Below are 17,974 nucleotides of genomic sequence, written 5' to 3'. Positions count from 1 at the left end.
GGGTTTGTGGTTGGGGAAGGACACGATATATCCAGGAGTGGTTTTGAACCAGGAAGACACCCCTATTCTATGGGCCGAGTGGTGGGATCCCTGGCACAATTACGGAGATAACCCCGTTGCCCTCCTGGGAAGCCACCCCCGCCCCCCTTTTGGTACGGTCCTGACTCATTGCATATCGCCCAAAGCGAATATACGAAAATCCCGAACGAAATAACCCAGCCACGAAGCGCATTTGTGTTAACTTAGGACAAATTGAAAGCTCGAGGGGGAGCTTGCTCCCAATTTGTCTCCGGCGATACTATTTAGTTTGCTAAGGATTCTACTATAGGCTGTGGGTGCACCCCTCTTCCTAACTACTTCTAACGCGCATCCTCTCTTATATAGCCCATCTTTCTCTCGCTCTCGATTTACTACCGGCTGTGACAATGGCTAAGGGTCTTTGCTATATTGCTTTTGGCGACTAACGCGAGATTCCTTAACCTTTGCTTGGTTCGAGCAGTCTGGAATATAGGATTAATTTGAAATATATTTCAAAGGACGTGAAGCCAACCTCGATAAGTTTTACAATATGGTAATTATGAAGTGTATGAAAATTTCAATCAAATCGGTATAGAAATACGATTGAACGTATATTTTGATATATTGACGTTATTCGATATTTTCAAGTTAAATCGATTGAGACTTGATTAATCACAAAATTGCATTTGAGTTTGAATTGAAATGCAACTGGCTGCCAAGATTATCGTTACTAAGGCATCTTATGCGCTATTTGTAAGTTACAAACGAATTGGTTAATTACATTAAATCCTACGCGCACATACAGTACATGGATGAAGTCCAGAAGCCATACGTTCAGTCGTTCATACGCTTTGGCAATTTCCCGCACAGATTGCTGTTGTATAAACTGCCATTTGGAAGGACTAAAACAAATAGGCCGATTACGTTGTTTCGTGTATTTGTCCTTTTTCGATCGTTCACTCGAGAAATTTATTCTCGTTCCTCTGGATTCGGCTAGCTGGTTCGTATCAATATCGCTGTACCTATTACGCGTGATATGTCAATGAAGCATGGTACATCAAAAGCACCGGTAAATTTGTTTGCATAGGTATACCGATAAGCACGTAGGAAGTACGTAAGCAGAGATACACTTAAAACAATAACAAGCCACAGTATTGGTATAACCCCCTTTACGAGCTTTTGGCGAAACTTTCGTTTTATCAAGAGCCAAATAAATTACAGTACACCTAAAGACACTCTCCTACGTACAGCTGATTTAACTTGCTAACCGTTTCAGCGGAAGCTGTACTCGTTCCAAAAACTTTTACGAAGAGTCACTGAGTAGCGTTCGTATCTATAAAAATGTCGATCCCTTATGCATTGGGTCTTGTGAAAGATTGGGTACAGCACCTGCCAAAAATTATTTAAGTCGATATTCACTTTTTACTTCACAATATGCATTATACGTGGATATAAAGTTTAACAAGGTGCAAGTATACTTTTTGGCGATGGAGCATGGTGAAATAACAAAAAATCTTTTTGTAACAAAATTTATGCAATTTAACCATACATTTATGTACGATGTGTATATGGTTATATATTTAACAGTAGATGAAACCACGTATGTGTTATTCCAGCTGTGTTTACGTGTTGCCATTCTTACCCAAGATACATCCACAGCTACACGCCATTTTCTAACAACTTAACAATATTGTAATGAAACACACGGTACGGTTGATGAAAACGCGAGCAGGTGTTGCGTTCACCACGACTGTACAACGGCTTGGCTTCGCAATTGCGAAACAAGAACCACATTCAAGATATTCGAGCAATTTCAACGTAGGAATATTCATGAGCGAATGCCTAGCTACGCTAGCTACTGTTCTGCCTCTATTCACGGTACAGATGGGCCGCCATTGGCCGAGGTCAGAAAGCTTGCTTTACGAAGCAGGAAATCCATGCGGATGAGAGAACAGATCCAGACTGCAGGATCCACGCTTCGATTAGACAACTTGTGAGGTTCCCATGTGTCGATTTGTGTCGTTGAAATTTATCGTAATCAGGTTATCGGATGAACGTGCTATTGATGGATTTGTAGTATGATTATTTATATGATTATACTATTAGTACTATGTATAGTAGTCTAATGAGGTTTTAAAAACAAACTGATCTCGCCAATCCATTATCCACTGTGGTGTATAGTTTTTTTCTTACTTTTTTTCTTAATAGCGTATAAAATATCTCGGGCTATAATATCGTCGTCCACAGCAATCGAAACGTTCAGAGTATTTGCACTTGGAGAAAAATCACTTGCGATACTCTGTTAGGAAATCTGTGAATTGGTATTTACAAATGCGAAGTGGTTTTTGTACAAGTTTTTCTGAAACGTCAAATATTGCATGTATTTATTAAGCGCGCTGAGGGTATAGTGTTTGCAATAGTACCGTCTCTGTGTACAAAGTAGGTCGGAGCCACCTGTTATGCATATTTAAAAAAATTGCCCTCGCAATTACTGGTTCTACGTAATGCACTTGAAATGATAATTTTATTATTTTACTTTGTTCTTGATTTTCTTGTTTTTTTTTCTGTTTTAGGAAAACCAATGGTACTTCCACCCTTACAAACGATGACGGCGAACGAGGGCGAATCACTCGACGTTGTGGTGGAATTTTGCGCGGCGCCTTCTTACACGAAAGTTTTATGGTTGTCGAAGGAAAGTGTCTACGTTCCCGGCGCTACGGCTCGCGATGGCGTTCAAGCACTTACGATAGAGGTAAGTTTGTTGAGCGTTGTTGAGCTTTGCGATTTTGAGCTCGAGCGAAAATATTTTCTTCAGCTGCGAACGTCCTGAATGCCAAACCGCTCGCAGAAACGTGATAATGGCGCTTTATGCGAGTTTTCGAAATTTTCAAAGAGAATAGGAAAACGGGATATGAAAAAATGAATCAAAGCCAATCGAGTGTACTCTTGTAAAATGTATCGTGAAAATTTCGACTTTCCATGATATTTTTCTCACAAGGGAATAATGTATTCCTCATACGTCGGACATATGTGCATCGTTCGAGTCGCTGTCCAGAAGACCTTGTAAATTGCATTTAAAAGTATAAATTCAGGTTCAGGGAAAAAGAGGTATTCCTACGGGATAGACTCCCCGTGTATATAGTACCTTTATATATGGTATAGTAAATGTTCATACATAGCATATATATACTATCAGTTCAGGCTGTCGATTTGAAACTCTATTTTTTTTTTAACTCTTGCGTATACATAATTTTCAGTATAGACTGTATACTATGATAATATGATGGCTATCGTGTATCTAATTAAACCGATAAATTGCGTCGGTCGGAAGATCAAAGTTTGCAGAAATCCAGGATGCGTTTGAAGTTACGACGTGGCTACGTAGTTGTTTGATTTTCATATTCTCTTGAATAATATATTAATGTTCAGTAGGTACGTAGCAAATGGATTCAGGGGGTTGGTATATTTAAGGGCTGGAGAGGGAATCTTGAATAGAGGACACAGGGAGGGTTCACGATGATGAGGATCCTTCCTATCCCAGACTAAGGGGGACCCGAGGGGTAAAGAGAAGTTTGAAACGCGAAGTTAAATGGAGCAAGAAACTGCGACTCCTTCGTATATGTAAAGAGGAACACGGGGAATGAGTGTGAGAGAGTAAGACAGATTTAAAAAAAAAAAAGAAAAACCTAAAGGTTCAGGCGTCTGTTCGAAATCGCTCGGAATCAGCAGATGTGCGGAACATTTCAATAGAATGAATGCTTTTAAAATATTCTCAGTCTAGAGTCACGGAGGCGTCCCGGATTTCGTTACGCGAGAGACCGTAGATGTACGTCATATCGAAGCTGGGACACCGTAAGGTATCGACAGTAGGTTTAATTGCTTCCGTTTTCACGATTACCGCCATCTTGTCTAGTGGCATTTTGATTGTTGCGTCATCGAGAGAATTATCGATTTTTTGCTAAAAAAAAAAATTGTCCAACCACGGTATACCTGTTTTGGAAATACTCGCTACGCAATAGTAAATTAATTCCGACGGTTCGTAATTAATTTTTTTTTTGTTACATCCACGGAATAAATGACTCCAATTTTTTATTTTATTTTTTTTTTCTGTTTCAGGACGGTGGCACGGAGGCATGCTTCAGGACGGTTTTACGTTTCGAAACTGTCCAATGGTCGCATGCCGGTGAATGGCTACTGCTGGTCCGGTCGCCGGAAGGGATTGCGGACGCTTCCGTTTTACTCAACGTGACGCGAGCATCCGGTTACAGCCACGCCCACATCCGATCACTAAGTTTCCCAAACCTTTTTCTCTGTCTAATCCTATCGGTACTCGTACAGCGCCGTCGTTGAACTGCCGGTTCGCGTGATATAGAATAGAACGAAATCTCTCGACAAATAATAAGGCTCTCGCCCCACGACGCCTCCCTTGGTAAAGGGAATACCGGTGGATAAGAACGATATCCGCCGGAAGTGAAGTGCGCTGTAATGTAGATAATTACTTTTTATAAAGTGAACCCTATATAAGACAGGTTGGTAAGATCAGTATTACGAACGAATTTAATTAACGTTTAAACGCGTATAGTGTCAATAGACGTGTACGTAATAAATTGCTGTACGATCGTGGGACGCGATTGATCGTACTAAAAGGAATATAAGTGAATCTCGAACGGAGCCAATTTAGAAATATAAATTTATTCCAGCTGGCGCAAAACGAATGACACGATATTTCTAGTATCTAAACGTGCTTACGTTGTGACGTCCATAATCGCTAATGCAGTATTGGCCTCAGACCTTCCCGGCTCAATCGGGATATAATTCATTACAATTTATAGTATATTCTTATATATTGTTGACCCATACAGAATATTATCAGCCATCATTCTCGTTTCTCTCGTTTACGTATCCTCGGAATTCTTATTGCTCTCATACACGCCTATACTACTCCCTGTATATACACAGATATTCACTGTATAACGAGTCAATATAGATGATCAGTTTTTTTAAGTGATTAGACGAAGAAATCCTAAACATAAGTTTATGGAAAATTACGTGTATATCGAAACACACAAATTACGACGGTCCTTATTTCTTGATGCGGTCGCAACGGCAAACCTTTAATTAAAGATATTCATTGGCTCAACTGAAATTACGACTGTTTCAATTGTACCGTAATAACGTAACGAGGTGTTGCTAATTGTTTAAGGGAGTACAATACATTTATTTCAAGTTTCACAGTGAGTCTCGTCGTCATTGAGTTTCTGCTAGTTAAGACAAAGGAATTCGGAGGAACGTCATTCCCAGAAAAATATAAAATCATTTTGACATAATTGGACTCGTTTAGTAATAATGGGAACTGTATTCTATGTAAAAGTAATAATTTCGCATTGTACATAATTGTATAGATAATTTATACGTATTATGGTAAAATGGAACGTTTGTATTGTCGTTTGCGAGAAATCTTTGAGATTAATGAGAAAGGACGATATATATATATATATATAGATATATATATAGAAACACACATACTATATGTGTGTACGATGCGGTGAGGTAAAATTTTCTTTAAAGTGAGAATTTTACGTGCAAACAGACGCTTTCGTGGAAACTCGGAACGAGTCCGTGAAAACGAAACCATAACGAGGCAAAACTTCATGGGGTACATGCTGGAAAATACGTCATCGGTTGATGAAAAATTATCGTGCTAAATATTGTAGCATGGTGTAAAGGCGAAATATTATTTAGGGAAGTGACGTCGAGTATTAAGGATATATAGGTAAATGAATAAATAAATTGTTGTATATTATATTATAGGTCACCAGATTTGTAATATGTACATAGGTCATTGTATATGTATATGGGCTATTACACGATATAGCCTATAACGACTTATGTAGGGACATTGTTAGATAACATATATTTATTATTCGTTGATATATTTTTGTAAAGTTTTATTTAGTTATAGATTCCTCTTATCGTCTCGCTATGTCATCTCGTCCGGTTATTATTTTGCTCATTGGCGGTTAAGACATTAAATAATTTTCCTCGTTGCTTCTCGTCAGCGTTCGTCGAAAAAACGGCCGATTAAATTGTCGCGCAATCACTCGTGAAAATTGAATGGGTTATTGAAAAATTCTTGTATGAAGCGAATCTTTGTCATTTATGTAATCTGGTTGCGTAAGAGCGACAGAGAGAGAGAGAGAGAGAGAGAGAGAGAGAGAGAGAAAGAGAGAGAGTAATAAATTTAATTCTTGGCCGTCATGGGCGCATTTTTCATAAGCGAATAAACGTGAAAAAAGTAGATGATGTTGAATTCGGTACCAGGACTTCATTTTGGGTATTTCTATTTTAATTAAAAAAAATTTGTTTGAAACCAAAGAAAGACACAAATTCATACGATAATTTCTCATACTGATATTATAGCATTAAAAAAAATATTTTTTTTTGTACATTATCCAATCCCTCCGTATCTTGTATGTTAATGATATTGCGTGTATGAATGGATACGTTTTCTCCATGTTTATGACCAAAATGATTTTTAAAAATGTGGTATAACTGTTCAAGTGACGAGCGTATATAACAGGTAAGTAAGATTTTCACCCTTATAAGACTATACTATAGCTCTCGTAATGTAATCTTGTAATGGCAGCTAATAATTTGCGCGTTGCAAGTTGCAGTTATCATTAAGGACAAGTATGTGTTCTAAATAGATTTAAATATTGCGATTTTCTGATATGAATTTATTAAGGAGAAATCGCTTTGAAAATTTTCACTTTTATTCGAGATAATGTTTTACATTAAATCAATGGCAGGTTATACATTCGTACGTTATATGTCGATAGGGTTTAACGGATAGTTGAATTATATTCGTTATGAGTCATGGACGCGTTTCGATATATGTGTAATGATAATGTATCTCCTAATACTCGCTCAGATGGAATTAAAGATAATTGCGATCTATTGTTGCGCAAATATATATTTTAAAACTTGTATCCGTAATCGGAACAGATTTGGCCGTAATTGTAACGTGTAGCACAAGATATTGTTGAAACAATTCATTTAACGATTTGCCACTCATTATCATGCAATTATTCGCGCATAGGGGCGATAATGAGTAAAGAGTCTGGTACTAATAGTCATTGCGTAATTTCATTTGTCAAAGTATAAATGTACCGATTGACAGAAAGCCACATTCTGTTTGTAATGCGATTGAACGATTATGAGGATCGAATTTTTTGTCGTTTTGCGAAACGTTGCGAAATTTCATATTGTAAATAAATATTCAATTTTTTTATAACTGTGTGGTAAAGTCTGCGAACGCTTATTTCGTAAGAAATCGGATGCAGGTCTTGTGAATGATTAAATATATAAATAATGAACGTCAAAGACGATCCACGTATTAATTATTGAATGCGACCCCGCATCCGATGTTTTACATGCAAAATAAAAGGATTTTTTTGCGAGGTAGGTTACGGACTTGTTAGTAAAAAAAAGAACAAGGATTAACGTGATCCTTAATTAATTTAAGAGAAAAAAAAAATGGGAAAGTCAATTTGTACATAGAAGTACGTAAGGATAATAAATCAACAGATTAATAGATAATTAAGAACGCGTTAATTGTCGCAAATGAACAATACTATTATCGAAAATTAAAATAACATTGAAAATGCAATAGTGTCTCATAATAATGCCAGGACGTTACTAAAAAAAAAATTCCCTAAACCTTGTCCCTATATATACCCATACCTAGTTCGTCATAATTCTATAGTAATTTCAGATGGACCCCCCACTAACAAATTGTCAAACTACGATACCCTTGAAAATATTGGCAAAAAAAGAGCAACGTGAGAATTTGCAAACGGTGTCAGACAAGTTTAGCAAGAACAATGATTTCGTTCAATTTAATTATGAATGAACGCGAAAACGAGCTTAGCTATACGAAACGTACGAGTTTCGTTCTTCATGTAAAATAGAATGACATGGGAAATCATTACCACCAAAGGATACCTACTTTCAATTTAACTTCACAGGTAATGATGTTCCGCGTGTGACGAAAGATTCAATGAAATTTCGGTACACTTGAATTCCCATATTCTACGGCATCCTACTTTGACGTTTACCATTAACCTAACAAATAATGGCCATCGCGGCTACTATACTTACTATACATATACCTATACCGTCAGAGATTTGATATCCTTACAATTTTGAGAATCGGTCGAATCCACTGGATGCCGTTGAATATTCTTCGTGTGACATGCTTTCTAAACTCTCGTCTCCCCGTAGCGTTAGATGTTTCTGTACGCGCAAACTTTTTTCGTATATAGTATAATAGATCCACGTCGCCTCGAATGCCCCGGGCGGTCAAGTCAGATTAATGGCGCGAGCAGTAGTTTGTCATAGGGCATGCCTTTGTACGCCATCAGAGATAGCACTCGAGAGATTCGTGTGCAAGATAGAAAGAGACAGAGGCATATCGTCCTGCTTGAGTCATTGCTTGAGTCACTCCTTTGCTCCGTTCTCACTCTCCATCTTCCCTCTCTCTTCCTCTCTCTCCCGTCTCTATTTCCACTCCTCGCTACTAAATCCACCCTATTATTTCAACTGCCAATATTACACCCTGCGTCTCTCTCGACTGGCACAAGTCAGTCTAAAGTCTTCAAAAAAAAAAAAAAAAAAAAAAAAACTGGTACGCTTTGATTTTTTTTTTTTAATAAAATCCCTTTCACGAGGTGCAATTTGCGAACATGCATTTATATTGTAAATAACTAGAGGAATACTTGCCCCTTGTGATTGGCATGATAATAATTGATTTTCCTTCCATGCAATCCTCTTTACAAACTGTTCATCAAAATCTGATTTACTCTAGAGCGAAACGAAAACACGAATTAATTTAATTTATATATTCATGATATTATATATAATGAACAGATACAGTCGGTTTTGATAACGTCGTACACCTAACATCGTGCAAGGTAACTTCGCGGATACGTACCGCCATGGTCATTCGACGAGCAGTGAGTGGATAATTAAGATTTACGGAAAATTGATTTTTCATAGAAGTATTTTCGAATGACCTAAACTAATGATTAATTAATTTAAATGGATATCTAAGGGTGACGTAACACGTGCGCATTGTATTTAAATAACGTAATATCTCCTCGCCGACGTGCAACGAGAAAGCCGACGATATATTTACCCGATAATAATTAAAAACAAAATGAAAATGAGAATAAAAAAAAGATTTCGTTCGTTCCGGGGGAGGATTTCTATATTTTTCAAAAGGGTCACGCCTTTCTCGCTGAACGAACGCACTTATGTCGCCAAAGTTACGTGAATGTTAATTATGGGAATAAGTGTAACAAAGCAGTAATGCATTCGACCGACATAACTTACTAATCCTATTATTATACATATAAAATAAACCAAATACCAAATGGCTATGTATTATAATTGCAAGAGCAAAACAATGTTACTTATGTTACAAGATAGTGTTATACTATGGAGTAAACTGTATACGTCCAAACGAATACTTCCAAGAGTTTTCTATCTCTCATTCTAATGTCCATTATGCGCATAGTACCTAGGACTAATCCCATTATCATTCCCCAAGGCCCAATCTACAGTGTAATTAAGAATTAGGACACGGACTACTTTCTTCATATATTCACAAAGGAATAACGTTAATCCAATAATCGTTAATTAAGACGCGAATGGACCGCAATACGGAATTCCGTAAAGGGTAGTACACTGAAGAATCGACGGAAACTCCAGTATCAAATTTATTTCCGTTTTAACGAATTAACCTCGACCAATTAACAACCGGCTAGTAAGAGCCAGAGTCTCGGAGGTTCAACCTTACAAAAGCTGAACAACGTCTACGAGGAGCCCAGTAAATTACTCTTAACTTCTTTGGAGGGTAAAAATTACGGAGTTGTAGGGTTAGGTGGGGCTTAAATCCGCCCCTGCCCCGCTTTCCCAGGGAGACCATAATTCTTGGCCCTATCTACACGGAAACCGTTCCTTGGCTGAATCTAACCGACCCACGGGAATCGCTCGTCATTTATTTATTTCTCACATCCGGCGGGACGCACCTGCCATCTGAAAAAAAGCACACGCGAGCATTACCGGGTATACGTAGCGGATGAAAAGGGCATAACGTTTAATGTGCTTGGAGATTAAGTGGGTTAAACAAATTCTTGTAAAACAGTACGCACGACAGTGCGATAGGTTCTAGTTTCAGCCAATCAGAAGGCTGCCATAAAAAATCAATCCCATGCAAGACGTCAACGTCAAAACGGTCCTAGTTCCTTTCGGATAGCAGCGACGCCTTTTCATTGCTGACTGTCCCCCCCTGAGTAAAGGGCGGCTTTTCAAAAGGACATTCAAGGGTAGCTATGGCAGCCAGAGGGCTGAACGAGCTACGAGAAGAAGATTGTGGGCCTGAATGCTGATTTTGAATTTGGCGCCCTTTCTCTTCCTTGACGTTTCAGGTACGTACCGTACTGTTCCGTGTAACATTAACTGCTTATACGTACGTTGCATATTCGACGTCTGAAGTTAGGCGCTGGCATTCAGTGAGATCCTGAGAGAAATTCGAATTCAATTTGTGTTCCTAGGATTGCGCAAGCTGCGTTACAATTCCGGCTGTCTGCCAAAGGGAGATCCCGTAATTGCTTTATCCACGGCTTAGCGGCGTGTAAGTAAACTTTCATCCCTTGAATTTGACGCCATAAACAAACTCACGGATTTATAGTAGTTTCGCGTTACGGGACGAGGAGATAAGTGGACATAAATTCTGCCTCCGACAGTGATGTATACTCCTCAAAGGAATCATTGATTTATCTATTTGTTTCCTTCCTGTTATCCGCCCGATCAAAACTTTGTTTCTGGTATCGTTTCTTGCCTTTTCTTTATTTTTTATTCTCACGATAAACGCACCTAGGGATACCTACTTGAGAAATTGTCGATTCTTAGTCTTTGCTTTCTTTTTTCTTTTTTCATTTCTTTCCTTCCCCGCTGATTCTCTCGATAAACGGCGGCTAAAGGGGAGCTGCAAGATGCGTAGAACTTCGACTTACTTTTCGACGCGAGTCTCGCGGGATATTGCAATTTTAATTTTATGGAAATTGGAAGACGCGCCCTCGCGATTTCACGAGTTTATAAGGCAGATTCGCGACACGACGGGCTCGGATTATAATGATTTATAACCTCGGCCGAAAATTTTGCAAAGGTACGGGACAAGGTACAAGAGGGTGCGGCGGCTGGGTCCATTCAAAATTTCCACGTGAAAGTTACGCGTCTGCATCTCGTTTCAATGCTGGCAATACTGAGCGCACGATATACGAATTGCATAATGAATGCATTTATTACCCAATGGATGCAAAATGCAGCCACCGCCCAAGGCGAGGGAGATAAAAATATACAAGACACACAGCGAAGGCACCTTAATTTTATGCAACTGTGTCGTCACCTTTATGCCCGAGGAACGAAGTGAAGCTTCTTCAAGGATTTCAAACGAGCTGTGTGCATAAATCGATGGTATAAAAATGTGTGGGAGAACTGCAAGTAATCCCGATTGCATTCGCCATTCGCATAACGTCGACGACAATTGGTTCGTTTAAGAAACTTAACCGAGTTACCTTCTGCACTGGATTATCGATGCGCTTCTGCTTCTTCCGCTGCCGTCGCCCCTTTCGTAGTGTCATTCTCCATAATTTGCCTCCTTGTATGGATATATTCACGTAGACAAGTGGTATCTGATAAAGACGTGGGAAATATAACCAGCTCGTGGAGCTGACTTTGTGCATCGGACGTGAGCATTATGCAGCTATAGTGATTACGGGATTGGCTTTTCAGGTCAGGAGGACTAGGTCGGTATCCACCTATGTTCATTATCTGTTTAACATTGACGACATTATCTGGTAAAGGTCGAGCCTAAGTGCTATGCCCATACTATGTATTTAATCGTCTATACAGGCAAGGTATTACTCAGGTAATTAGTTATCATTTGTAAGCGCGAAAATGAGAAAAATGAAAATGCATTATTACGGCTAGGGAAGATTCTATGAATGTCAATTCTATGTGTTAAGGACCACGTTTGTTGTTGGGGAATGAAAAAAGTTTCGTTACATGAATTTCCTGCATTGCTTGGGTACGTAGAATCTTGTGATAACAATTTGAGAATACGAGTAAGTTACATCCTTACTGGTTTGAAATGATAATTTAGATGTTTTGAGCTCGTGACTTTTTCCACTGGTTTTCACGTGTAGGATGGAGAAAGTACAAGCTGTAGTTTTGCCTGTGTTTGCTACGTTTCGCAGTTACGATCCCGGTACCATTTGATTGCTCGTAAATCTGTACTTATATATATTGAGTCAGAGGTATTTTTCTTAAATTGCAATTTTTATCGTTCAATGTTGATGCTCTTATGCGATGCAATTACCGTGGAATGTAAAACGTACCGAGTCAACGATAAATTCAACAATTTTCCAATAAAAATGAGAAACACCTTTATAGTTTCTTATTCCAGGAAGAATGATATTTGTCGATTGGGATAAGTTTACGATGAGTACGAGCGTACCTAAAATGCACTGATGCACTTTAGCGCTATTGCAATAAAGTGCAATAGAATCATCGAGAATTGGATTGGGGATAACGTTTTCTACGAGATCGAACAATTAATCGTGTTTGGGGAGGGTGGGAGATATAAGCAAAATCAAATTTTGCTCTCTGAACAATGATTCAATTCAATTCAATGATTTTTTACGCCTATAAAACTTGTAAAAGCACGACTTCTCAAAGTTAATCCGAGTAAGCAAGGCAGATGGCAAATTCACGTTATAAAGACGTCCAGCCCTATGAAATTTCTTTCACAAGAAGTTCTTGGACGAAAAGGTAATGAAAGACGTAATCTTGACTCGTGGCGTACCTTAATGCCCACTGGGAAAGAAAGTAAAGAAGCCGAGGAGCTTCTTAACAAAGCGAAATCATAACTGAAACATTCGCTGTTAATATTATTTCACGTTTGAGGCAATGAATGGCTGTCGTTATAAAATTTTTCAAGACCAATGGAGATGGAATAGGAGACGAATATTTAACGAAAGTGACGAATTCACCTCGCGCCATTGTGCCCCTATGTTATTGACCTTAGAACGAAGGCGTACGCGGAATAGCTTTGGTATACCAATACGTATGCCTATGACGAATAAGTAGATAAGAACAGACACGTACAGACTTCAATAGTTATAGGAAGTGAATAAGTAGAGAATTTCAAGGTTAACAGCAACGAGTCTACAATCTCAAAATTTACCTCGAATCGGTAGCCTTGGACGATCGTGAAATTGGGATGTCAAGACATTTCGACAGGCTGAATAGACGCTCGAAAGCGTCGCGACGTATCACTAAATTGTTTTATATAATCGATAGCTCGACTAAAGCATAACACTCCATACGTATTTGTGAATGGGAAATAAGAAATCGAATCAATTTACCAGATCGAATCAATTTTCTTTTTAATTCTTCCTCTTAAACTTGCTCTCGTATCTTTTAGAAGCCTCAAACTCTGTTGCTCTGCTTGTTTCTTGTTAACAGCAGACGACAGACCAAAGTTACGACACTAATTGTTACTTAAAGTGTTTCAAGCCAGACGCGCCACTGTCAGTTTAGAGACGCGGGGACAATCGCAATCAATTTCGAAGTTAGTAGGTCACTGCGCCACTGGTTCAAGTGCACTATACCTAGGATTTGGATAGACATCCTTCTTGGATTCCATATATTATACAACATAATTTCGCTCTGTCACACTGAAGATTATGAAAAAAACATTTATCCAATAAAAGTAACATTACACCGTATAAATTTCATAACCTCTAAAACACGTAGAAAAAAAAAACAACCGAGGATTTCAAGTATATAAAATCGAATGTATCAATGCCACTAATAAAGATAAAGTGTCTATATTTTTGTAAAACGCAGTAGAAAAAATTAAAAAAAAATCAAACTTACTCACCAAACACGTAAGTACGAATATTACAAATTAACGTACAGACAATTGTGAAGTACCTATGTATCGTCAAATTTGGAATCGAAAATCTGAAAGAAATTTGACAAATTTATTAAAAGGTCTTGCCCTTACCTTATACCCTTTACCTTGAGAAGCATTCAATTTGCATCTGTAAATAGAAAGTTATACCGACACACGTGGTCCACTCTCTTATTCTCCATTATCACTCACCGAGGATGTAACCAGCTTTAACCTTAAAGTAACTCTAATTGGAGTAATGACCACCGAGTTTCGAGTATCCAAACTGATGAACCAAATGAACTGCTACGTAACCGAAGATCAGGGTACGAGACGAGACAAAGAGTAGGTCAAGTTCAGTATTACGTGGATGGAGTAACAGTCGAGTTACTCTCGCTTTCATATTCCCCACGCGTACGTACTCGAGCACCCACTATATCATGACAATTTAAAACGTAGCATCCGCATGCAACGTAGATTGCACAACATTCACAATACTTATTTACATAGATGCGAATCCTTCCTTGTCGCAAGATGCTATCACAGCGACCATATAAATTCAGTCAAGTACATCGTGTTCCACTTTTCTCCCTCATTTTTCTCTCCTATCGATGTATTCTCAGCTGGCGCTTCTTGTAATTATAATTAATTGAAAGTTTCGGTGAATTGGTTATAGGTTGCATTGAAATTGTATAACTAATCAATACGCTTGGTAGCCGTGGCAAGAAAGGTCATACTGTGCGGGAATACATCGACTTCGAGTCTGGCAATGTTCCTCATGGGCAACGCATTAATTCGTACATTGGCTTTCTCACCTTGACAATACATCCTAAACTGGCGTCTATTCCACACTTGCAGTTATCATTGAATTTTACACGTTCGCTCGTTAATTATTGCTGTATACTAGTGGTTAACCACGTGTTGGTTCAAGTTCGTGTACTTACTCCTCGAGAAGCTCTCGAGAAGTGGGGGAGATGCAGATGTCGATTCTCGACATATAAGGAACGTCAAGCGACATGGAAGTATGACATTTTTTCGATTGCTCCCTGACGGCACAAACCGGGACCGAATCATGGCTGAGTGGTGGTTCATAGTGTTTTTCTTTGGGACCGCTCTGCATCATGGAGTCCTGGGTTATAACAATCGTGAGTACCTTCTTGGAAATTGTAGCTTTTATTTTACATATCTTTTGTATGCATATGAGAATCGCGCAGGGACATACAATTTTTTGGATCTTGATTCAATTATTCAATCGCTTTGGATAAAACAGCTTTCTTCTTGAATTCTTTGATGATTCACGAGCGAATGAAGAATCTTGAGGTAATTCGCCCTATAAATAATGAACGTTGATTTATATTTTACGTAAAGATACATTTGTCGGAAGATATTCTTATTTAAGTAGAAAATTAAAAATCTCAATCATACGTATAAGATTGACTTTGTCCCGTTAAAAATTCCCTTTTTTTTTGTTACTCTTACCATTAATTATCTCAAATTCCTTAATACTGCGTCTTAAACGGAATTATTTATATCTCGAAATAATTATTAATTAATTAGTAAATCAATGCAAAATTAATAAAAGAGAAATGTTATCCACGAATGTATTATCACTTCGTGCACAGTGAGATTGTAGATAAGATACAGTGCTTGCACGAGCTTCTGATCTAAAAGAGGATAAACTCCCAAAATTTCATCTAATTAATCTGATCGAGTATCACCTGCCACTTGTAGTCACTACCAACGGAAGACTTCTCTGGGGGAATTAAGAAGTAGCAAGAATTTCGCTTAACCTTGTACAACAGCGAATACGCGACCTCCACAATGCGTTGACTCTACGGTTGTCAACGACCCAGCATTGCCAAATTTATAATGTATGCTAATCGCTAACCAGGTCCTCGCACGAGCTAGGTCACATAGCAATATCACACAATAGTATTTCCGGCGCTATAGCGATAGAAAAAAAGAAAGGAAAAATCTCACCACCAATTTATCCATCTCAACCAGAATCCCGACACGAAAAAGGAAGGGCCTCCCTATCAATGGTTAAAGTAAGGGCCCAAATCCAACACGCGATCCCCCATGATCAAAGTAGTGGAAACCCATAAAAATTCGCTGAACTCCTAGAAGCCTGTATATTTTCCCATCTTTCTAACCTGACCATCCCATAGGAGGCAAAACCGTTGGTACACTTCCTTCGGGAAAACGTATCGACCATAGACGATATCCCCCCCAGTTTCTTCCCCACGTATTTTCCTGGCTTGATTTTCATTCGAGGGGGATGAAACGATTTTTCACCGGCAGCCATACCGAAGGAGGAGTAGTTGTCGCTTGGTCCGCCGTGGCATCAGCATATTACCATGACCACGTTCGGCCTGGCTTTGACATATCTATTACGCGTTTCCGAATAGAGGCGACTTCGAATTCTATGCTTGCAGGAAGGGAAGCGTAGAGGTCCAATTAATCAGTCGGGGCGTGAAATGAGGGGTGGCACAGCGCAGGGATTGTGGTGACAGACCCCGCCGTATCTAGCGTATCTGCTCAGGGCATTAAATTCGCGCGAGGTAGACTGTAGGCGGCCGCGAATCGGTTACCGGTCGCCCGTCGGGACGGTTCAAGTTTACATTGCATCGATACCTTCGTATATACTTTTAATGCCGTGTGTTTCGTCCTAGGGATATTAACAGCGGCTTAACGGCTCTGCGGCACTGGCACTTTGCATGGGGTTCCTGAAGATAATCGGCTCCCGATTGGATGCTGGAGTATCTTAAACAAAGAAATTCGTTACGGATAGCGTTCGACGAAAAAAAATAACGTGTGTGCTATTTGCATACGTCTATCCGTACTATCGTAAATGTGCACGCGTTATCTATACGAACGAATAAATTTAATGGCATTCGACAATGAATATCACGTGGCAGTTATCCTTTCGGATAATGCAGAGTACGTAATCGGTATGAATGTAATTGCACTCGACATTCTCGTGACAAATAGAAATGCAAGTCGTATGCTCGTTGGGAATTTGCCTAGCGAACTTCGATATCCGTAATGCCATCTCTTCGCCCATTTTCCAAGCAGTCGAATACACTCACTAAAATTCGCGGCAAATCGCGCTGTCCTATCTCGGTTCGTTAATATCTTCCGTAGTTTACAACTCGTCCAATTTAAAGTTTTGTTATTACAAGAAATTACTTGTCCCAGTACGCTGCTGCTTCAACGTGATATTACGGAGAAAATTCATTGTTTATTATTATCATTGTAATATTTGAATTAACACTGCCCGCGGAGCCGTGACTTATCGTTGCGTTTATTATAATTCGAAATCTCAGCTGTTAGAATACAAACAGCAGAACTTACCGCGAGCTTCAGGCTTATTTCAATAATCTAAACCGTTGCCGGGGGTGCATTATGCAAATACTATGTATTTGTTAACAGTTGCCGACGTGCCGTGTGGTCAGGTAACAACGGGAACTCGAGCAGCCAGAGTTGTTGGTGGTCAGGACGCAAATCCTCACGAATTTCCCTGGCTGGTGAGCATCACGAGGAAGGGCGGACACTTCTGCGGCGGCACGATACTCAACTCAAGATACATCCTAACCGCCGCCCATTGTCTTTGCACGTAAGTGATTTGAGAATTAATTCTGCAATTTTGTGCATACCGATAAATTGCACTCTGGGTAATAAACAGTAAAGTTACACCGAGTCACAAACGTCCTCGTACGATAAGCTACGCTACCCTCGTTAACGTGCTAATTCTTCAGGGTCACGTCTGCGATGACAATTGTTTTCCGGGATACGTCCTAACGATGAGCGATTTTATTTGCTAAATTCGCACGGATTACGTCATCCGATACTATACGACTGCCAAGGATATAGGTGTACGGCGGTAGCGCACGTATAATTAAATGTGCGGGAGGGACGGGAGAGAAGTGGGTCGGG

General features: G+C 39.2%; 2 protein-coding genes and 1 long non-coding RNA gene across 9 annotated transcripts in view; 2 read left to right on the top strand and 1 right to left on the bottom strand.

Moving 5' to 3' along the window:
* The window catches only part of LOC107274768 (hemicentin-2), a 156,655-nt gene extending 147,954 nt beyond the window's left edge, over positions 1 to 8,701 (top strand). For all 6 annotated transcript variants that reach the window (XM_015754263.2, XM_025091968.1, XM_025091967.1 and 3 more), the window contains 2 exons: positions 2,592 to 2,770; positions 4,135 to 8,701. In XM_015754263.2, the coding sequence (XP_015609749.1) occupies positions 2,592 to 2,770; positions 4,135 to 4,368 (413 nt within the window). In that variant the 3' untranslated portion in view covers positions 4,369 to 8,701. The remainder of the gene's footprint in view (positions 1 to 2,591; positions 2,771 to 4,134) is intronic.
* A 4,889-nt stretch (positions 8,702 to 13,590) lies between these two features.
* Positions 13,591 to 17,974, top strand: part of LOC107274763 (coagulation factor IX) — an 8,711-nt gene continuing 4,327 nt past the window's right edge. Inside the window, exons 1-3 of one of the 2 annotated variants that reach the window (XM_025091963.1) lie at positions 13,591 to 14,033; positions 14,946 to 15,183; positions 17,471 to 17,654. In XM_025091963.1, the coding sequence (XP_024947731.1) occupies positions 15,063 to 15,183; positions 17,471 to 17,654 (305 nt within the window). In that variant the 5' untranslated portion in view covers positions 13,591 to 14,033; positions 14,946 to 15,062. The remainder of the gene's footprint in view (positions 14,034 to 14,945; positions 15,184 to 17,470; positions 17,655 to 17,974) is intronic. The other variant, XM_015754252.2, reaches the window with a different exon arrangement.
* LOC112495415 lies at positions 15,213 to 17,527 on the bottom strand. The gene is made up of 3 exons (XR_003061893.1): positions 17,393 to 17,527; positions 16,673 to 16,801; positions 15,213 to 15,368 (listed from the first exon to the last, which is right to left on the bottom strand). It is a non-coding gene; the product is annotated as an uncharacterized LOC112495415 (long non-coding RNA).

Source organism: Cephus cinctus, unplaced genomic scaffold (assembly GCF_000341935.2).
Source record: "Cephus cinctus unplaced genomic scaffold, Ccin1 Ccin1_scaffold0101, whole genome shotgun sequence".
Lineage (NCBI taxonomy): Eukaryota > Metazoa > Arthropoda > Insecta > Hymenoptera > Cephidae > Cephus > Cephus cinctus.
This window is presented reverse-complemented; position numbering and strand designations above follow the sequence as displayed.